At 29.2% G+C, this 22,961-nt stretch overlaps 2 protein-coding genes across 2 annotated transcripts; one reads left to right on the forward strand and one right to left on the reverse strand.

The window, feature by feature from the left end:
- Positions 1-825: 825 nt before the first annotated feature.
- Positions 826-6,865, forward strand: LOC127285438 (N-acetyltransferase family 8 member 3-like). The gene is made up of 2 exons (XM_051311439.1): positions 826-1,502; positions 5,919-6,865. The coding sequence occupies exons 1-2, from the start codon at positions 1,204-1,206 to the stop codon at positions 6,409-6,411; spliced, it is 792 nt and encodes a 263-aa protein (XP_051167396.1). The 5' UTR covers positions 826-1,203; the 3' UTR covers positions 6,412-6,865.
- A 27-nt stretch (positions 6,866-6,892) lies between these two features.
- On the reverse strand, positions 6,893-20,812 carry LOC127285437 (RNA-binding protein 26). The gene is made up of 8 exons (XM_051311438.1): positions 20,596-20,812; positions 19,563-19,681; positions 16,873-17,161; positions 14,325-14,486; positions 11,685-12,052; positions 11,358-11,606; positions 9,720-11,269; positions 6,893-7,356 (listed from the first exon to the last, which is right to left on the reverse strand). The coding sequence occupies exons 1-8, from the start codon at positions 20,652-20,654 to the stop codon at positions 7,276-7,278; spliced, it is 2,877 nt and encodes a 958-aa protein (XP_051167395.1). The 5' UTR covers positions 20,655-20,812; the 3' UTR covers positions 6,893-7,275.
- Between the last annotated feature and the right edge of the window lie 2,149 nt (positions 20,813-22,961).

Below are 22,961 nucleotides of genomic sequence, written 5' to 3' on the forward strand. Positions count from 1 at the left end.
ATTTCTTAATAGTCCTACATATTACGTAGTTCAAGTTGGGAGGGGGAAATCCAAAATGGCGATTAAGTGGTTCACAAACAAATATTAGAAACGTACCTCCAGTATTTTGGTCAAGCAATCGGCTGGATTGCATTTTCACGGAGAATCACTGAATTTGATTGGTTCTAAAAATATTCAATTTTCACGGTGGAAATGGAATATTAGTCAGAGCCTATCAAATTCAGTGATACAGCCGTGAAAATTCAATCCAGCCGATTGCTTGACCAAAATACTGGAGGTATAAAAGCACCTTTAAATGAAATTTTGGAACCTAAGGCTGCAGTCCCATGGCAGCGTTTTGCGTTGCGTTTTGTCACTAGACCCTGAGTGTAAACATAGCAAACATATATCTGCATCTCTTTTACACTCATGGTCTAGTGACAAAACGAAACGCAAAACGCTGCCATGGGACTGCAGCCTTAGTATATTAGGATGTTAGTTTCTATTTTTAATGACCTATTTAATACAATAATAAAATTTATTAAAAAAATAAAATCGTTCGTTATTATTGTATTATATAGGTCATTAAAAATAGAAACAAAAATCTTAATATACTTAGGTTCCAAAATTTAATTTAAGCGAGATGTTAAAAAAATTCGACTTTATCCCGTACATTTCTAATGTTTGTTTGTGCACCACTTAATCGGCATTTTGGATTCCCCCCCACCCAACTTGAACTACCTAATTGTGGACAAAACCTAAAGGTGGTTCTTCAAGCTGACTCTACATTAGCTACAATCAGTTTTTTAAATAACTTATTAAAAACTAATTCTCAAACATAAGTGTATTAGTAAATTTTTTTTCATTTATCAAGAGCTATTTTTTAAAACATTAAAAACTAATATACTTTTGTTTGAAAATTAGTTTATAAAAAGTTATTTAAAAAAATAACTGATTCGATTCATTGATTTGAATGCATTATTTGACCTGTACTAATCCAGTATATTGGAAAGTGACGTCACAAGTTGAACTACCGTATGACTATGAATAAAAAGTGTGGTTGTAGAAGCAGCTTCATGGGCCTTATTATACACAAAAATGATGATCTTGGCTCATATGTTGATGTCAATTATTTAACAGTATTAACAATATAAAAATAAGTAAAGGGAAAATTTTTATAATAACAGTATCATTTATTAAGTATGTATGTAGTATTTATTTAAAATGAGTCACATAATTGTAATAAGAAGTTTTAAGCCTGGAGATGAATTAAATTGTCGAGATATAATAAAGGATGGAGTAATGTCATCAATGAATGCAGCATTTTTAGGAAATGTTGTAAAGGAATTTACTTTTCAAATGATGATTCTATTTGCCGCAGTTTTGTTTATTTTCTTTGGTTTACCATTTTTAGTTTGTTTTTCTGCGATTCCGGCTGTTATTTGTCTCACATATGTAGCATCTTTTTTACTGCATACAACAAAAGTTATGGAAGTTTATCAGGAAATAACTAATATCTCAAGGTAATAACATTTTTTTTTGAATTTTGTTCTCATAAAATGTAAGAAAAATCCATGCGCAATATAACAATCCAACACAGTGCTGCCAAGAAAACTAATATTCGTCGCCAACGTGCGCACAAAAAATTTTTAAAATAAACTTACATTGAACAAAAATATTTTTATATTTGCATTTTATCTTTTATTTATATTTTTTTTAATCGCATTTTTTTACATTGAAAAAAAAATGTTTTGTTTTGCCGTGTTGAATAATGGAAATTTTTGTTTTTTTTAAACTTATTTTTTACATAAAATTTTGAACATTTAATTTTTCTTCGCTTTATTATTTTTTTCATATTTTTTTTTAGATTTGTTTATTATTACATAAAAACATTTTTTTAACTTTTTATTTTGTACACGAAATATTTTTTAATCTTGTTTTGTATATGGGGAATCTCACGTGAAGTGATCAAGGTTCAAAAATTTTTTTCTCCGATCACGCTTAAACTCGGGATATTTGTAGTATACTCATAGATGTTAATCTTTGGTAAAAATATTTTTTCATTTAGTCCAATATTTTTCGAGGGAGAGGAGATGAAACTTTTGGGATTTTGCGGTACACAGCATGTTTTAATAATTTTTTTTTCTTAAATATCAAAATAAAAAATTTTTATCAATATCAGTTTCGAAAACTTTTTTGATGCTTTCGAAAAATAAGTCGAATTCATTTTGAGGTGAATTCAAGTGATTTTTCGAAAGTGTGTCCGCCATATTGGATCCGCCATTTTGAATTCCGAAATTCTAAGCACAGATTTTCTACTCAGCGACCCCGAAAACCCCCGATTAACAGATTTTGAGCGATTTTGATTCATTTGTGAAAAAGAAAACATTCATAAATACATTATTTTTACGTTATTATTTTTTAACTTTAATGTGCTGTAGCTAAAAAACTATTCATAGGATTGAATTTTGGCATAAGGATTTTTTGTTCAGAAAGCCTTAAACTACAAAACTACAGAGTTTCAAAAGATTTGGCTGAAAGCCATTTTCAATGTAAAAAGTGCGGGGTCCTTTGTCTTTTTCGGGGTAGAAGGTACAATTTTTTTCTTTTTATTTAATCGAAAGCTGAGGATTTTTCTTACAAAAATATATAGTTCTTATAATAAGACAAGAATGTTTAAATATTAATAATTAACATTTTTTGCTTTTTTTACCATTTTTAATCATTTTTTTTTTACTATTTTTCAATATGAGAGATTCTTTTTCAATCGCCCCAGCCCAAAAAGTCAATGTTCTGGGATTGGCTTCATATTTTGGTAAATTGTTGTCCTATATGATAGTAATAAATCCCTAAAATAAAAACTCATTAAAAAAATATTTGTAGAAAGTAGAGGGGGTTGAAGTTTTGACGTTAAGGGTAACATTGTCATTTTCAAAACCGTATAACTATGACAAAAGTTAATGGATTTTAATTTATCCATAATGAATTTTAATGCATTTTTCACGTACTTTTCAAAAATGTATACAAAATTTGAAAAAAAAATTTTTTGACCCTTTTTTTCAAAATCAACCCTTATTTTTCGATTTTCACCCCTTCGGGTATTATTTTTTTTTTTTGTTTTTATTGGAAAGCTGAGGTTTTTTCCCATGAGCTATGTAAATATGAAAATGGGACAACAATAATTTTGTGAGAAACAGAATATTAATGTAGGCGGTGCCGATAAGGGTGCAGTTAAGGGTAACATTGTCATTTTCAAATCCGTATAACTATAACAAAATTTAATAAATTTTAATTTATCTATAATGAATTTTAATTCATTTTTCATGTACTTTTCAAAAATGTATACAAAGTTTAAAAAAAAAATTTTTTCACCCCTTTTTTTTCAAAATCAACCCTACTTTCTACAAATATTTTTTTAATGAGTTTTTATTTTAGGGATTTATTACTATCATATAGGACTACAATTTACCAAAGTATGAAGCCAATCCCAGAACATTGACTTTTTGGACTGGGGCGATTGAAAAAGAATCTCTCATATTCAAACATTCTTGTCTAATTTTTTCAACTATATATTTTTGTAGAAAAAAACCTCTACTTAAAAAGAAAAATTGTACCTTTCACCCCGTAAAAGTGAAATTTATTTTTTTAAACCTTGATCATTTCACGTGCGATCCCCTATTATGGAGTATTCTATTTTAAAATGACCCCTCTAGTAAATAATTGCATAATTGCATATTTTGCATTTTAGGGCAAATAATTTATTTCAATATTTGTAATTAAATTTATTTATTTTTTGAAATATAAATAACAATGTTAACAATTTTAAACTTTATTTGTCAAAGTGGGGTCCAATGGATCCCAGACCTATTTTTCTTTTATTTCTGAAAATAAATACGTTTTTTAAGAAGGCAGATAATTTTCTTTTTTGTACATTAATTGAGCACTATAGTGCTCAATTAATCTATAGATTCAAATTTAAACCTGTAATTTTAAAAAATAACAAAATTAAATTAATTAAATTTATTTAAGTTAAAATTTTTTTCGTAAAACTGTTTTTCAGGTATGAAAAGTAGCTACTAACAATTTTTTGTAGCTAATAAATAAAAATATAATAAAATAGTAATATTTTATTTTCATTTAATTTAATGTAACATATTTAAGGGGGGGGGGTATGGTTAATTCGGTGTAAAAAAGGCATATTTGTAATAATTTTTGTCGGTGATACAGATTAATTATTATTAACTTAATTTGCGGTGTTCAATGTAACTCGCAACAGAATCATGTGAAACATAAAAAATTTCTTTTATTAAAAGAGATGTTTCTCGAGGTAACTACGGAAGGATTTTTTTTATTTTTCGCAGCCCTTGAAACCCAAAAACCCATTTTTTTACAGAAAAAATCGGTCTATTTTTTACTGTATAATTAATAATTTTTTTTAAAAAAATGCTCTCGTAGATACCTGGCGAAGTAAGTCAAGAAGAACTGTGCCAAATTTCAAAACGATTGGTTCAGTAGATTTTGAAATATCGTGAACATGTACTTCAAAAAAGTCATTTCGAGAAAAACGCCATTTTCAATTTTGAAAATTTTTAAAATCTGACTTCAGATTCGTAATCATTGACCCCAAAACATAACTCCCCTTAATGTCTTTTGTTTCGATTTGAATTATTTTTATTGCATTTAATCAAGAATCCGGATTTTTTTTTAATAGATTTTCTATTACAAGAGCAAAGAAGAAAACTTCTCGGTTCAATAATATAATAAAAGAAATATTTTTAATTTATTGTCTTTTATCGTTTTAATGTATCACGGTGGGTCTGAATGAAGTTCAACCCAAATGTGCTTGCGTATCAAAATTTCTTCCTGATTTCTTTTCTAGGGTGTCTCCTGATAACTTTGAGCCCAAAAAAGAAAAAATCGCTTCGGCCCTTTTTGAAAAAACTCATTTTTTCGATATTTTGAAAATATCACTAAACATATTATTTAAGAAAATGGATAATAGTAAGGTTATTAAAGTTTTAAATCATTTAAATTAACATAAATGAAAAGTCACTAGGTGCTGAATTCCTTGCAACAAATAAAATCCACAAAAAAAGCTGAAAAAACGGGGAAAATGTGTTAAAAAGTCAGTTTTTTGAAAATTATTCTCTTCCATTGCATTTTAACCAGCTAAAGACCTATACGTAAATTAAAGCTTATAAAATTTTCTGTAAATTAAAAAAAATTGATCGAATTATCTTTAAAACTGTTGGAGTTATGACCTGCAGAGTGCGAAAAATTTGCAAACAAAAAATAATAATTTCAGATTTTGTGAAATAACTAGTTTCCAGTAAATTTAAAAATACTTCTACTTTGAAACAATTAAAGTTGACATAATTTTGAGGAAATCAAAAAAAATAGCCTTCCAGCTTAACTAGAACCGAAGTTATGACTGTTTGAAAATTAGTCTTTTTCGTTTTATTAATTTTTATTTCTATAAGATCAACTATTTTAAATAAAAAATATGTATGTGACAAGATTTCCATTTTAAAATTATATCGATCTTCTTTTTTTATATTTTCGACTGCCAATGATCAATGAATATAACATCGTAATAGCAAGAATATTAAAAAAGAAATGTTAGAGAAGTAAAAAGAAAAAGACTAATTTTCAGACAGTCATAACTTCGGTTCTAGTAAAGTTATCAGGAGACACCCTAGAAAAGAAATCAGGAAGAAATTTTGATGCGCAAGCACTTTTGGGTTGAACTTTATTTAGACCCACCGTGGTATCTTTATTTCAGGGTTGCCACGTGTTAGGAAAATCAGGAAAGGTCAGAGAATTTTATGAAAAGTGCAGGAAAAAAAATAAAATTTTTGTGGCAACCCTGTATTTGTTACCGTGTATTTTACATATCAAAAATACAAGAAAAATTGATTTAAAAAAACTTATTTTAATAGATTGTACATGTCAAATGCATTTTCCTGTTTTTGGATTGCGGAAGCCTTTGAGCCTTTAATAATGAATCGACATCCAAAAGACGTGCATTATACAATTATGACGGAACATCAGTTTCGCACATCAAATATTGATGTTTCTTTACAAGCGAAAAGAATTGTTGGTACCATTGGATTAACCAAAAGTCGTAATATTGAGAAAGGTGCTTGGATTAAACGTCTTTGTGTTCATAAAAAATATCGAAGAAAAGGTATTGCAACATATCTTTTAAATGCCGCAGTTCAATTTTCTATTAAACAAGGCTACAGTTGTGCAAATATTGTTGCTTCCGAATATACTGAAGGAGGAAGAGAATTATGTCTTAATAAAGGATTTGAATTACAACAAATATACAACAAACCTGTTGTAGGAACTTTTATTACAACTTTAATGTTTGAACTATCGTATCCAATTAAAAATGAAGATTTTTACGGAACTAGCCGAAAATACGATTGATGTATAAAAACTATTTTTATTTTTAAAAATTAATAACGAATATTGAAGGAAGAAAAATAAATTTTTGATAAAAAAATTTAATTTTTTTATTTGTGATTACACTTTCAATTTGTTGGTCTTTGCTTATGTTTAAAAATTGTTTCCAAAAATTGAAGAATTGCACTTACCTATGCATTGTTTTTGGCTCGTCTTGAAACTTACGGCATTTGTAGAGGAAAATATAATTTTTAAAATTAAAATTAATTATTAAAAAAATAAGAATATCTAAATTGCAATAAACAATTTATTTTGCAAAATTTTTTACATCAAATTTTTTTAAACAAATAAAATATTAAAAAAGTACACGAAAAATGATAAAAATACAATGCTTTCAATTCTTGAAAGTTGTACCCGAGAAGAAAATGAAAGCAGGTAATTAAAATTTGAATTTAATTTGTAACCAAAAAACAGGTTAAGGATGTTTAAATAACAAGAATAATAATTCCCATACAAAACATAGTGATTTTATTCTACATATAATGGGATAATTTTGTTTACTAGTTTTTTAAAACTTGTATAATTCAAGACTTGTTCAATTTCGCTGAGGCGCATTGTGACATAGTATTTCGTATTTAGTTTTGTTTTCTTATTTTTTGTCATTTCTTTTTTTGCGCATTGTATTTTTAAAGTATAACAAATAGTATAACACACATAATAACGTTGATGAATGCACAACGTGGTTTATAGATCTCATGTTGTAAATTCCAGTATATTTATGCCTGGTGCTGTAATACCTAATAAGTCGAGTGTACACTGATAAGTCCAGAATGAAATCCAAATTTTGGAAGTGAAACTGAACTTCTGTCACCCAACAAGCTGAATCTGCTATCGTCGCCAGCTACGTGTTTCACTATCTTCATCTTCCTCTTCCTCGTTTTCGTCTAAAAGAAGATCCTCCGCTGCTCCCTAAAAATTAAAATTAATCGTATTTTTCAAATTATTATTAACAAAATGATAAATAAATTTTTTGATAAAACTCGTAATTATACTTGGAAAATTTTTATTAAATTGGAAAATGTTTATATTTATTAAAAATTTTCTAACTTATTAATTAATTTCCTACATAAAGTTTAATTAAACCTTACTTTTTTACGTACTGCTTGCCACACTGAGCCCCTTGGACCCCAACAAAAATTATTATAAAATAAAATCTCTTGACTATTTTTACTTGACAATTTTTTTTTTAGTATTTATTAAGAGCTTACCTTAAACAATCATGTAGATTATATACAGGGTGTTCCAAAGGTATGGAAACTTGAAAATATCTCGAAAAGTACGCATTTTCGTAAAAAATATCAAAAAACAAAAGTTGTTCCCAAAAAAAGATCTACATTATTGAACCCAAAAAATTGGTCCCGGGACCCAACAGTGAAAAAAGAAGTATCACGAAAATGCGTACTTTTCGAGATATTTGCAAGTTTCCATACTTTTGGAACACCCTGTATAGCCAAAATTGAAATTTAAGTAGGAATACAAAAATATGAAAAAATGTCCTTTTCACTAAAAGAAATTCATAATTTTTTTAATTTATAATATAAAAGACTGTTCGAGGATGATGTTCCACTGAAAACAAACAGGGCCATACGAAGTATTTTATGATACTTCCATATCTACTATTATATGTCAAGATAATTTGTGATATTATTTTTTAAGTTTTTAATTATAATGTCCGTTGCAATCAAACGACGTAAGATTCTCTCAAATTGTATATTAAACTAATGAATGCTTTTAAAACAATTTCTTTTTATGCAGTATAGAGTTTTCCTGTGTAGAATTCATTTGTGTAGAGTTTAATTTCGTAGAATCGCCACCATCTCACAATATTAAAGTTTAATATGAAAATTTAAAAAATTAAAAATATATTAAATTAAATATTTATTGTAGTAAAATTATTAATATTAATTTAATAAGAGCACGATTTCAGATGAGATTTTCACTTTTTCAAAGTGGGTTAACCGATTGCAATGAAACTTTGGAATTTTGCTACATATAGTTCGACTAATCTTTAACGTAAATTTCAGCTTAAAATATTTGTTACTTTACGAGATTTGCAATAATAACAAAATATTTTAAACTAATATATCTTCCGTTCTATTAATCGGATTGAGTTCTACCTTTTTTTAAACTATCGTGTTTTTTAAACTTGTAATGGGCAAAACGCTCACTTGGCCACTTGTATCGAAATATACTATTACCGACCCAGTAAAAAAAACTAATTTAGATGAATTGAAATGAATTAACTTTTTTTGTCAAGGACTAATTCGTATTTGTCACTAAGCAAGATTCAGTGAAGCCCTTTGTATATTTAACTCAATTCGTATCAATGAGTTTTCTTCGGTTGAGAGTTTAAACAAAATGACCAACTCGTCTATTGAATTCGTGCTGACGAATTGAAAAAAATTAAAGCTCAAAAGTTTGTTCATTGAATTAGTACGGATAGAGAGTTTAATACAGAAGATCATCTACGGAAGTTGAATACAGCTTTGTCGAATTCAGAAGAATTGCAATATAGCTCCAATTTGAATTTGTCGCTAAGCGGGATTCACTGAAGCCCAGGGTGTATTCATTTCAATTCAACTGAATTAGTTTTCATTTGCTGGGGACACTCGATATTTATTAATTGAAAATTTCTTTTCTTGGAGAAGAAAACAGTTGAATTTATTGTATTTTAATGTAATCACTTTATTTATAGTTCTTTCGATACTAATTATATGTTTCCTTCTTCAAAAGTATAAATTTTCAATGGATAAATATCAATAGTCGGTAAAAAAGTTTACTTATACCCATAGAATCACATGCGCAGTGTTGCACTGTCAACAAAAAAATAATATTTCAAAAGACTTTTTGTTTTTGCCAATTACAGATACTTTCATACTTTATTTATTAATATTTATCTATTTTTATTAATTTTTTTTAAGTTTTATATAAAGTTAAGTCAATTTTTCCTTTTCTTAGCCTCTAAATACGTGAAGGTTGATTGCTTGCTCAATAATTTCTTTTTTACTGGGATAGCTTATAGGCAAATAGAAACGTAAAACTAGAGTCAGCAAAATATAGAATAAAATATAGTATTTATCAATATCTATCTAGAATCTGAATTACCATAACCACTACAAATAAAGAAGGAGCCTATAAGATATACCTTAAGTTCATTATTTCAAATAAATGCACGCTACTTCCTTCAGCTAATCAGATTTTGTACCATCATTAGAGTTGCGATTGAATGTCTTATTTTTATAATGGTTGCTACTAAATGAGATGATACATACCTCTAGATCAATTTCATCTTCGGGAGTTTTTTGTAATTGTTCAGAACGTCCAGAAAGATTGATAGTTGAGCCAGCATTACTGGCAGCAACACCGCGGTGTAAATGATGTCCAGAAACCCAAGTTACAGATAATAATCGATCCTGAAAGGTGCGACCTTTAACTAATGCAACCTCTGCTTCTTTTCTTGACTTGAAATTAATTACTATAGATGGCGTAGCATCATCTACTATTTGATTGACTACTTCTCCAAATTGTTTAAAGTGGGCTAATACTTCCGCTTTCTCTTCCGTTTCATATCCAGAGACTAGAAGACTTGTGGGTCTATGATCTACTGATACATGTGTGAAACTACCTCGACCACGACCTCTAAATGCTGTATTGTGATTTCCACGTGTTCCTCTCGCTGACCTCGAACCACGTCCGACTCCCGAACCAGAATTTAATCCCAGAGCAGCGGCTTGAACTCGCAATTCATTCAGCCTCTTTTGAAGTTCAGCTGCATCTTGTCCTTCCTGTTGAGCATTCATTAAATCCAATTCGGCATCTAAGATTTCCTTTTGGGCCTGTTCACGAGACTTGGGCTGCGGTTTAGTCGAAGTACTTTGTCCATTGGCTGCTAAATCATTGCGAAGATTATCAATAGATTGTTGCATTGTTTTGATCGTAGCCATAATTGCGTCTTTTTGTTCAGGATTCTTTTCAGCTCTTTCAATCAAAGCACGTATTTCTGTCAATTGTTTATCCAATAATTCTTGTTTCCTTTTACGCAAATCTGCCGTCAATTTCAAAGCTTCTTTACGTTTTTCCTCTTGTTTCTTTTTTAATGTTTCTTTTGCAGCAAGAATCTCCTGTGTTTTTTTAATTGCAAGAACTTTTTCTTCACGTGTTGTTGAAGATGGAGCTGTTGCTTTTGGCGATACAGGAACTAAAGGCTGACTTGCAATTAGTTCATCAGCTGAGCGACGAGTTGGAACATATTCTGTTTCTTCAGCTTTAACGGGAAGCGCTAAAGAATCGCCGAGTCTTTCTTTAACGGATGGACGACAAGTTACAGGTGGTACATTTTCAATTGTTGAATTATTACTGACGGTACTGTTATGCCAAAAGACCTTGATAAATCTATTATTCAATACGGCCTCTGTACTTCTGTAGGCGGCTTTTGCTTCAGAGGGCATTTGAAATGTCACTAATGCTGCCTCTGGATCACCGCTGAAATTCACTTGAATATTTACAATTTTTCCAAACTTTGAAAAATGATTATTTAATTGAGTAATATTGTTTAAACTTCGGGGGACTTTTTTTAATTCGAGGGAACAATTTGCAGGATTATGTAATGCGCGCTGTTTTGGTCCAAGACGATTAATGTCAAATGCTTGTTTGCGTTTCAGAGGATTTGTTTGGGGATGAATTATGTCTCCTGGATTAGAATGTGGAATCACAGGAACGCTAATTAGTTCACGTTGTCCACGACCATATATGCCACCAGGTGGCGGAGGATGTCTGCCCCACGTCATTCGAGGTTCCATGCTCGGCGCATCGGGATTATATTCTGAAAACAGAAAAAGAGAAAATTAGAATATTGTTTATATGTGTATCTAATGCGTTTTGCCTAAAGTAACAAGTAGTCAGAATCTTACCCATGTTAGAATGATGCTGGTTTCTTAAATGTGGAGCAGGTAAACTCGCTAAAGGAATATGGGGATGAGAGCCAGTACCATTTGGTCCTGGTGGTGGTTCAGATACAACAGAAACTGGAACAGCGCCCGGAACTGGTCCAGCATGTTGACCAAAATTCAAAACCCGACTGAGTGCAACATCCTCTAAAACTACTGGATCGGTTCCGTGATCATAAGGACAAAGATCTCCTCGCATACAATATCCCTTTTCTATAGAAAAAAATTCAATTATATTAATTACAATTGAGAATATTTTTTAAGTGAGTGAAGAAACAAGTCATCACTTACCATCAAAATCACGACAACGTCGTTTCAATGGGAATGAAGAAATTTGATTATTGGGAATATTGACTGCAGCAGCCACAACGCTTTGTATCGATTGACTAGTCGTAGACAACCTCATGTCTACATCACCGTGATTACTATCTTGAGTTGGCGTTCCTCCTCCTGGACTATTGTCCAATCGTTCATTTCTTATGAGATCTGTTCTGTCTAATCGATCTAATTTCTTGCGCTCCAAAGACCGTGATCTGGATCTCGATCTAGATCTTAATGGTGTAGGAGATCTATTTCGAAATCTAGCTCTATGATCTCTAAGATCAAGACCTTCACGTATTCGTGATCGTAAAGGTGATGTACTTCGACTTCTACTTCGTCTGTAAAATAAATATGATCACCTTAATAGTACTAATTTAAATCAGTTTGGTTTCTTAAGAGGGAGTAACACTTTTGACCCAAAAGAATCGATTTTTTGACTTAATCGACAGTTTGCTTTGTTTTATTTGTAAGTATTGGAGTATAACTTGCATCTTAAATTATTTGATCTTTAAGTAAAGATTTTGAGTATGCTAAGTGCTTAGAAGTGTCGAGAATTGGAAACTTTATGTATTGTGTAGGCCGTGTTGTCAAGCATGAAAGCCCTGTAATTCACAACGCTTAAAATCATGACGATATTCCAAAAGCCACATACACTAAAATCCCGATCGCTGGGACGGTTTGGCCACCGATCGGGGACCATCGAAATGTAAACATAGAGAACCGTACGAATTGATTTCTGTTCCCAGGTCTTTCTTTAAATACATATTTTTCACTTGCTCAACAGATCCCTCTTCTCCCTCCGCCCTACTTTACCAACGAACTATTTAAACAACGACCTATCGATCGGGGTTTTAGTGTAATAATATAGCGCGAACGTCGAGAAAGTAGGTGTTTTCGCATAGCAGCTATTGCTCGACTTTGGTGCTATATTAGTATGTACCTTGAAACAGGAGTTTTATTTAATATGTGTCAAAAATAATATCTCCTTCACCCAACGCGATCCAGGTTTAAAACAATCAAAATATATATAGTACTGCGGAACAGGCACTGCCTACCTGTTGCTGTAAGAGGAAAACGGTCCTGCAACAAACTGTGGTTGGGGGATTGGTGTCTCTCTCACTACGTTTGTATACGTAGCAAAACGCGTCATCACATTGTACTGAGAGAGAAAGCGAGCCCCCAATGCAGTCTGTCGCAGGCTCGTTTTTAGCAACGTAGTGCCTGTTCCAGTGGTAAATATATTTCAGTGGGGTGAACCTTTTAGAATTAAAATCAAAGTGTCGATTGAGTGTTCATTACAAAAATCTACTTAAAATTCGTTGATTAAGAATTCATCAATCAAATAAAATTTCTCAATCACTCCTGAGTCGACTTTAGAAAAATTCTCTTCACACAATAAAATGAACTACAATCGTTGACGATCGATCAAAAAGTGATCTAGCATCAACCTGTTGCGCCCTCATCCAAATTTCGGATACGTACGAGTCGTTGTCATTACAATCTAAGAACCGTATTGTCAAACAATTGGTTCAGAGATTCAGTAACTTTATCTCGCGCATGCGTTCCATTGAAGCGAAAGTCTATAAGAGTCGCGCACCCGACCAGAATCGTCACTCTAGAAGCGGTTTTACCGCGTAGTCACTGAAGCGCTCTTACTGCACCTTACCACATATGAAGAGATCTTACCACGTAAACAGTTTTACTGCATAAAGTGCTTGTACCACATGTAAAGTCTATTAGTAGTTTTGCTACGAGTAATATATCAACGAATCGTAATCCCCTGACGTGACTTAAAGTGATGTCGCTACCGTACCTCTGGCGAAGGAAACGACGCGTAACGTTAAATTTTATTGTTTTACGTCGTTTCTTTCCGTTCATTTGTTACATTTTTCGTTATTGTAAATATGTAATTATAGTTCATGTTCTCTTTTTTTGTAAATGTACGTTTTCCGAATTTATCTGTTTTCGAATTGTTATAATTTTGTTATTTCCTAACCCTGGTCAGTCGAGAATCGGTTTTGACAATTAAATTTATTATTACAACTTTCTGTGAAACTTAATTGTAGATTGCATGGATCTTTTGTCAAGTCTATAGTGACACATTTCTGTTTCTCGTTTCTCCTTATAGTGCTATATAGTCTGTCAATTGTAAAATTTATTCATTCTGTTTCAAGTTTACACTAACAATCTAAATTTCATCGATAAAATTGTTAAGGGAATTATTCTTTTATCCATTTGGTCTAAATACCCGCGTGATCTTAAATGGATTCACAAGTGAATTTTAATTTGAACTAATTCTATTCAGTTGTGAGATGAGTTGCTATTTGCTATTTGTTCGTGCTGAAAGATGGTGATTTCGATTGTTTTGTAAATCAATAATTTCTTTTGACATATTTATGTCCACGTAAATTTAATCTACGCACGTGTGTTTAGAAATTGAAGATTAAAATAACTTAGTATCTTTTTTCGTTTAAATTAATTAGTTCTAACTAAACTTCTGGCTATATCTACAGTCATTTGTATATATTTTAAGCTGATTTAAGATAATTTAATTTTCGAAAATTCTAAATTTTTATTATATTCCTGTATTTAAATTAAAAATTATCTCACCTTCTGTCATGACGTCTGATACTCATAGGAGGAGATTTATTTCTCCAAGGTCGACTCCTGTCACGTTCTCTATCACGACGAATGTGTTCTCTACTCCTGGACCGCCGCCTGTCTCTTTCCCATGATCTGGAACGAGATCTTGTCCTGGACCGTATACGCCCACTACAAAAAACAATAATTATATTATTCCAGAAGTATACCAAAGATTTACAAAAAGTACTCCGATTTTAAAGGTACAAAATTTTGATTTTTTAGTAAATAAATATTAAAAATAATGTTTATAAATAGTTTAGGAAGAAAATTACTTTTTTTAAAGTTATTTTGACTAGGGGAGAGTAGTCAGGGTTGGACAGTGGTCAGGCTTAAGCCATCGCGTTTATTTTGTTTTATCACACTAGCGCCATCTGTCTTTGTATGTAAATATTCGTTAGCAATGTCAGCAAACTTTTCACATATGTTGCAGTGAAGAGTGCGAACAATAAAGACGTATTATGCGATTCAGTGCTGTACGCTCCACAAAAAAGTTTTTTGTTGTTTCAAAAGAAGACAATTAAGTGCAGAAAAAATATGTCAAAGACAAAGTAAGTTGACTAAAATTGTTCATTAAGATGTTATATGAAAATGTGGAGCGTAATTTGGTGTTTGTATCACGCGTGTGATATGACGCTAAACGACGCGTGAGTCAGGGTTGAGCCACCCAAAAATTTTGCAATTTTGAAGGGTTCTTGCAATAAAAAATTCATTTCTCGACTTAAAGAGGTGTCAAATTTCATTTGAAGGTCATTATTAATCATTTATCTAGTCATTTCTGACTACCTGGCTCAACTCTGACTTTTTTTCAATTGTCTATAACTCTGAAACTTTTAGTCAAATATTTTTACAATGTTCAACAAAAATATTGTATTTTAGTAGATCTTTCGAACATTATGCGAGAAATCTCGAAATTCGGCCTACAGGGGAAGTTATAGAGAAAAGTCAAAACTATGTCCAACCCTGACTACGCTCCCCTATAGATACTTATTAAATTTAAAAAAATAATCAAAAAACTGTAACAATGATTTTGATAGTTATTAAACATTTTTACACATTGTAAAAAATTAAATTAGTTAGTCAAAAATTAATGAACAGAATTCGATAAAAATTGAAAACCTTTTTTAAAAATAAATATACGAATTTGAAGTCATATTTTATAAATTAAAAATGGCGGATCCAATATAGCTGGTGTTTTTAAAAAATGTATCGGATTTGACTGAAAGTTGTTACTTGCGGGTTTTAGGGATCGCTGATTACGAATCTGAAATCTGATTTTACAAATTCAAAAAGACGGATCCAATATGGCATTTTTGAGGTCGCTAAATACAAATCATCCTTAATAATGATAGAATTTACAATATAAATGCTGATTATAGGATTTGATTTTTAATTTTCTAAAATAAACGCAGTTTATAAAATTTTGTATATATTTAATTTCAAAAGAATAATAAAAAAAATTTAGCTAAAAAGAACTTAAGATTTATATAGGTACAGCTGCTCCAAAAAAAACCCAAGTAACAAGTTTTATGCAATAGCAAAAACTTTTTTAAAATAACTAGTCATTGATAATGGATCCACCGTTTTAAATTTGTCTAATCTGACTTCAGATTCATAATCAGTGACCTCAAAAATGGTAAAATAACACTGGTCGATAAATTTTGGGCTTTTTTTTGCCAAAAGAGCAAACGTTGATGATTCTAATAGGACTTCAAAAATTGGGCTGAAAAGAAAGCTTATACTTTCAACTTTAATCTCCAAAAGTAAAAACCTTTGTGTCAATACAATTAAAAAATTGTGACGATTTCAATATGAGGAGCGAATTTTCAAAAAATGAATGGATTTTCTTAGAATTTTGTATCTAGAAGTTTTCGAGGCCGCAGATTACAAATCTTAAATAAGATTTTAAAAATTCAAAATGTCAGATCGAATAGTCTCAAAAACCCTCTAGATACAAAATTTTAAGATTAATTTATTCGTCTCATTAATATTATAGAGTGCTTTGAAATGTGCCAAAAAGGACATTTTTTGGAAATTTTAACCCCGTTTTTCTCAAAATTGAGAGGTGTTAAACGTTTGATTTTGCGGCAAAATTTTGTCGACCAGTGTAAGCATTATTTCATTTGATTTTTCCTGATTTGAGTTTAATGAGTTATATCACTTCCAAATGCGCCACCATATTGAATTTTCAAAATCGACCATATGCCTTTAAAAGTGCAAGAATATACGAGTTTTTTGAGCCCTTAAAAGTTTTTTTTGACAAACTAATTTCTGGCTACAGCTCTTCTATTTGAGTGGAACGTCCCTTATTTATTTTTAAATAAGTTTGATAGTGTATAGATATTATAATGTTTAAAAAAATTTATCTATAAATTTTCGAAAGTTATTTTCCTGTTCTTTCAAATGATGTGAGAAATAGGAAAATGTCCTATTTTATTTTCGAGATTTTTATGTTGGATCACTTGAGAGATTTTTACCCAATGATAAAAATGAATATAGAATAACAATATAAACGAACCGACTCCTTGGTCGTTTCTCTTTATCTCTTTCTTCTTTTTCGGATTCGGATTTTCTGCTCTCCCGCTTGACAACCGGGGCAGAACCATTTATTTGTGCTACGAGAGTAGGACTTTCAGCCTTCGAAACAACTGGAACTAATTCTTCAGCCGGTTTCTCATCAGTTGCTAGTACTGGAGGATTAACTGCAGTTGGTGTTGCGCTTCCTTCTGCGTCTGCTTTTGGTACAGGGAGCACATACTCTTGAGTTTCCAAGGTTTTAAATAATAATTCCACGAAATTATTAGTTTCTGGAAAACAAAATTATTGTAATTAATAAAAAAAAACTTTATGCTGAATATATTCTCTGTAAATTATAAGAAAATGTTAAGGAAATTCAAACTTTAATCAGAAACATATTCCAAAAATCATATTTAATCGTTTAATACTATATTATAATAATCCAGCGATTTCTTTGTTTTTTATCTACGTTTAGAAAATTCTTAATTTTTGTACGTTATTATCATTTAACGTTAAACTTTGTGTCAGATATATTAAACTCATATGAAATTATTCTGTTTTTATATTTCTTTTCATTTTTTCTATTTTCAAAATTTAGACATTTTTTCTTTTAAATTAACGAAAAGAATACATTATCTCAATTCAATAACTCTACAAAATAATTATTTAATAAAAGATTTAACTCAACATAATTTTTTCAAAAAGTGTATAAGTCTTTTAAAACTGTTTGAAATTAATTCATATAAAAATTTTGTTCGCTTTAAAAACCATTTTTCAGTATTGAGATTATGCTAGGGTCTCCATCCTACTTTGAAAAAAAAAACAAAGAAAAATTTCAGTGTTCACAAACTGTTTTTTTTTTTTAAATAAATCTTTTCTGTGTAGGAAATTCAAAAAAAGCAGAGATTGAAATTAAAGTATAGAGAAATAGATAAAATAATTGAAAAAAATAATTCCTGACAGACGAAAAATCTCTAAATCAAGGTAATTAAATTCATAAAATAATTGAATATGAAAATAATTCAATTAAAAAAAAAATTTACAAAAAATAATTAATTTGTACCTAAGGTTAATTAAATGTACAATAGATAATTAATTTTAAAAGAATTGAACTTTTCCAAACAATGAACATTTTAATATAATTAAATTTTTTAAATAATTGTGGCTGAATGATTGAATATTTAATGAATTTACTTTTTTTTAGACAATTATTTAAATGTTCTTCAATGATTTGTTGAAAATAGAATTTTTTTAAGAATGTTTTTTTAATTTGAACAAAAAATAATAGGTATATTTTAAATTGATAATTGTTTAGTTTGTTTTTGAAAAAAAAATTTAATTATTTGTTTTAAATAAAATTGGGAGAATGTGGACAACAATTTTGTGAAATTATTTTTGCATATAATTAAAAATGTTCTTTTTCATTTAAAGGAATATGAATATTGCTTATGTTCAATTTATAATTTATTTTAATTATATTGAAAATTATATTGTATTGTAATTTTTCGAAATAAAAATACTTTTTTTTTAAATAATAATATTTTTGAAATAGTTAAAGTTGAAATTTTTAGTAATAATTGAATTTTAAAAGATTTTAATAATTTTCAGACAATAATTAAATTTTGCAGAACTAAAAATAATTTATCAAATAATTTCAGATAACATTTTTTAAATGTAATTGAATTTTCAAAGATTTGCAATTGAAATTTTTAAAATTAATTGAACTTCAAGTGATTTTTAATTAAAAATTTTTGATGATTTCACTAAAAAATTTATTAGAAATTCCGGACAAAAAGACAATAATTTGAAAACCATTTTTCATTGAAAAATGGTTTCAGATAGTTGAATTTTCAAAGAATATTATAAAAATAGTTAAAAATTATTTAATTTCCTTAGAGTTATAATTGATATTGTTAAATTTGAAAAGAATTTTCGATAAAAAATTTTAGAAATAATTAATTTTAGAAGCTTTTAAATTCAAATTTTTGAAAATAATTGAATTATAATTAAAATTTTTGATAATAATTAAATTTTAGTTGATTTTTGATTGAAAATTTTGATAATAATTAATTTAGCATTGAAATTTTGGATAATTATTGAATTTTAATTGATTTTGAATTGAAATTTTTGGTAATAATTGAATTTTAGTTGATTTTGAATTGAAATTTTTGAAAATAATTAAATTTTATTTGATTTTGAATTGATTTATGATTTTGAATTAAAAATTTTTGGTAATTTTATTTGATATTTTTTTTAAAAATTTTAAAGAATTGTTAAATTTTATAAAAATTTTAATTAAATATTAATTTGAAATAATTGAATTTGTGATGAATTTCATTAAAATTATTAAAAATAATTAATTTAGTGAAGAATTTTAGTTAAAAATTTGTTAAATAATTGAAATAAAGAAGATATGAAGCAGATCTGCATTTTATACTAAAAAAAATATATTTTATTTAAAAACATTTTTTAAAAATGTAAAAAAAGTCGAAATAGTCGCATTTTATTAAAATAAGTCAAAAAAAGTCGGAAATAGTCGAAAAATTCGTATAATCCGAGGCCTGTGATTATTTAATTTAACTAGTCAATAAACTATAGTATATTTAGCCAGAGTTTTCTTTAGTTTTAAGAAAATACAGCCTTTAATAAAATTTTTTAAATTTCTGAATAATAATAATAATTGAAGTAAACCTTGCTGTAAAAATACATCCAGCTGTTCGACCATGCCACCTCGCAACTCATCGAGAGTTTTGTCCTTTTTGACCAGTGCATAAACATATTTGGCTAAAGCAGCAGGATCTGCATCGCATCTGAAGAAAAATTAATTATTAAATACTTAGTATTATAAAACTCTGTAATGTTATTCTTTCTTTTCAAAGTTATAACTTTTTATTCACTCTTTTACTAGTCTCATAATAGGGATATATAAATACTTTAAAATTAATAATTTTTTCTATGAATCCTTTGTACTTCCTTGATAAAAATTATAAATTGAATTAAAAAAAAACATTTAACACAATGTGTTGAAATTTTTCTCTACATATTTGTTTTTATAAAAAAAAAGTTAACACTTAACATAAAGTTATTTTGTACATTAACATCAAATATAAATGTTTAATAATTAACTGAAAAATGTTTCATATAATTATATTTTCATTATTACAAAAATTAAAAAAAATAATTAACAAAAACATTTTTATTTACATATTTTTAATGTTCCCAAAATATAAATTGGCGAGTTTAAATTAGAATTAGAAATTGTAGAATTCTACGATGAAATCAAAACTGAAAATTTTTTTGTGACTCCAAAAATTTTGTCCCCTGGAGTTCAACACCCCCCATTATTGTCACCACCCAAAACAAAAACTGCGATAAAAAGGGAACACACGAACTTTTTTTCAGAAAAATTTTCACATGTTGACAATTATTTTTTTTTTTTGTTTGAAACGTTTTTATATACATATTGATCGACTGCGTTTGATCTAACGTTTGTTCGGTCTTACGAACAATTGATAAAAAACAAAAAAAAATAGACATACATTTTTTGGGAAAACCGGGAAAATTATTTTGTGGCCTTGCGATACGTCGATAAAAAACAGGAGATAATACATGTAAATGGGATTTTGTAAAAAATGGACGATTAATCGTGACACATGTACATCCATTTACATTACAAATTATGTACGCATACATTTAAAACTGTGGCACAAGCTGGCCTACTTACAATGGTTCCAAGACTGCTGTTAGCCATGCCTTAAATAGATCAGGATTGTCTATTATCATTTTTAATTAATTGGTGTTCTCAAACATACAGGAAAATGCAGTAAGAACTCGCTAAATGTACAATTTATAAACGAAACATACACTTCGTTCAGACAGTCGCCATTTTTTGGGATTAAATCTTCACTCTGACGACCACTGTTTAAAAAAACACAAGATCCACAAAACGCAAGCAGAAACTGACACCATTGCAATCAACGCAGTTAGGGTACGGCCACAGCTCAGCTACTCAAGTAGGGTCGTCATGGTAACATATAAGAGTGAGAGAAATAAAGAATGTTTTTATTTCATTACTTCTCTGACTCTTTAAGACATATAAGAATGAGAGAAATGAAGAATTTTACTTAAAATTTATAAATTAAATCATTTTTTAATTTTTATCTTTTGAAATAACTTTTTTCTTCATGAAAATTAATTTTTAACCCCTTCGGTGTGTAGCTAAAATACAACAAAATGTGACACTTAGTACTAAGGGGTTTTTGGGATCGCTAATTATGAATCTGGTGTTAGTTATTAAAAATTCAAAATGTCGGATCCAATATGGCGGGCGACATTTTATAAAATTTATTGGATTCGCTTAAAATTCGTTACTCGAAGGTTTTCAAGGTCGCTGATTACGAATCCGGTGTTATTTTTTTAAAAATTAAAAATGGCAGATCCAATATGGCGGACAAGATTTTGAAAAATTCATTGGATTCAGCTGAAAATCGTTGTTCGGGGGTTAGATGCAAACGAGCCTCCAATTTAGTTTTGTCTGCACATACTCATGAAACCACCTATATGGTGTTACAATTCCATTCTTACAAATAAATAAATTATGAATTGCATTGTTAATAGTCGTGCCATATTTAAGTAAAATTTTTAGTCAAATCTATCGACGTTTAAAATTTTTCAAAATTTTTGGCGGACATATTGGATCAAAAATTAAGTACAGTCGTGTCTCCGTACCGTGCGATTCCATGCCGTGCGTTTTTCCATACCGTGCACCTTCTGACCACTGCCGTGATTTCATAGTGTGCAATGACGTCACCAACTTTCAGTGCCGTATTCCAAAGACCGATCGTAAAGCAAAAAATATAAATAATTATAAATTGGTATTTATTTGTTACAGTCGAATCTCCCATAAGTTAATTCTGGTGGGGGGTTAACTTATGAGAGAATTGCCGCGTAAGGAGAAATAGTTACGCAGTGACCTATTGCGCATGGCGGTCAATTTCAAAATATATGTTTGAAGTCTTGTGAAGTAAATGAGTTATTAGAAATGTTTGAATATTTAATTTAATATAAGTTTAGTTGACTGTGAAAAACATTGTCGGTACATACTTGTATTATTCTTTTAACTACTTTTATTAATTTTATAAATCATGGACGGAATTTTACTCATGATAAAATATTATTTGAGTTAATTAAAAATATTATTAAGGAATTAATATTTGTAAATGATGCAGCTACATCAGTGAAACAATTATTTAATAATTAAATTAAATTAAAAAAACAAAATTCAATTAAATTAAAATTCTTTTAAACATGAATCGAATGTTTTTATTCTAGGTAGTGGTTATGTTTATTTATGTGTCAGCCATCTTGGCACCACTATGCGCTCGTGTAATGACTAAAGTTTTTTTTAAGGAGCTTCTACTTTCTACAATAGCTCCGTTTGGCAACTCCAAGTCCAAGTCGGTTGGAGTTGGTTGCGCACGCATGGTGTTGCCAACTGTCGCCGAGTTGAAAATGAAAAAAAAAATTGTGCGTGATCTCGTGCTCACGAAATAGTTGAGGTTATGTACCTTTGAAGCTGTAAACACGCTGTAAAGTTTAATAAATTATTTGTTGTTGTTGCTGTTGATGTTTCCGCCGTCTCATCGTTTTTAGATAAGCAAAAAATATTGTAAGGTTATGTTCATGAAAATACCTTTTTAATATATTGTGAAATCAAAATGATGAAAAACTTTTATTATAATGTCAATAAAAAACATAACAAAAATTTTGTATTGACAGTTCATCTCATTTATTGTATATTTCTTTTTTACTATATTTATATATTACAAATATAAAATTCATTGCATGTGTGTAATATTCGGGGGAAAAAATTTTGTTGTTTATAAAAGAAAAATTTAATTTAATTTATATTTTTCTTCTCTTTGAAAAACGATGAGACGGCGGCAACATCAACAGCAACAACAACAAATAATTTATTAAACTTTACAGCGTATTTACAGCTTCAAAAGTACATAATCTCAACTATTTCGTGAGCACGAGATCACGCACAATTTTTTTTTTCATTTTCAACTCGGCGACAGTTGGCAACAC

Source organism: Leptopilina boulardi, unplaced genomic scaffold (genome assembly GCF_019393585.1).
Source record: "Leptopilina boulardi isolate dan_hultmark-lab unplaced genomic scaffold, ZJU_Lbou_2.1 LbouV2_332, whole genome shotgun sequence".
NCBI lineage: Eukaryota > Metazoa > Arthropoda > Insecta > Hymenoptera > Figitidae > Leptopilina > Leptopilina boulardi.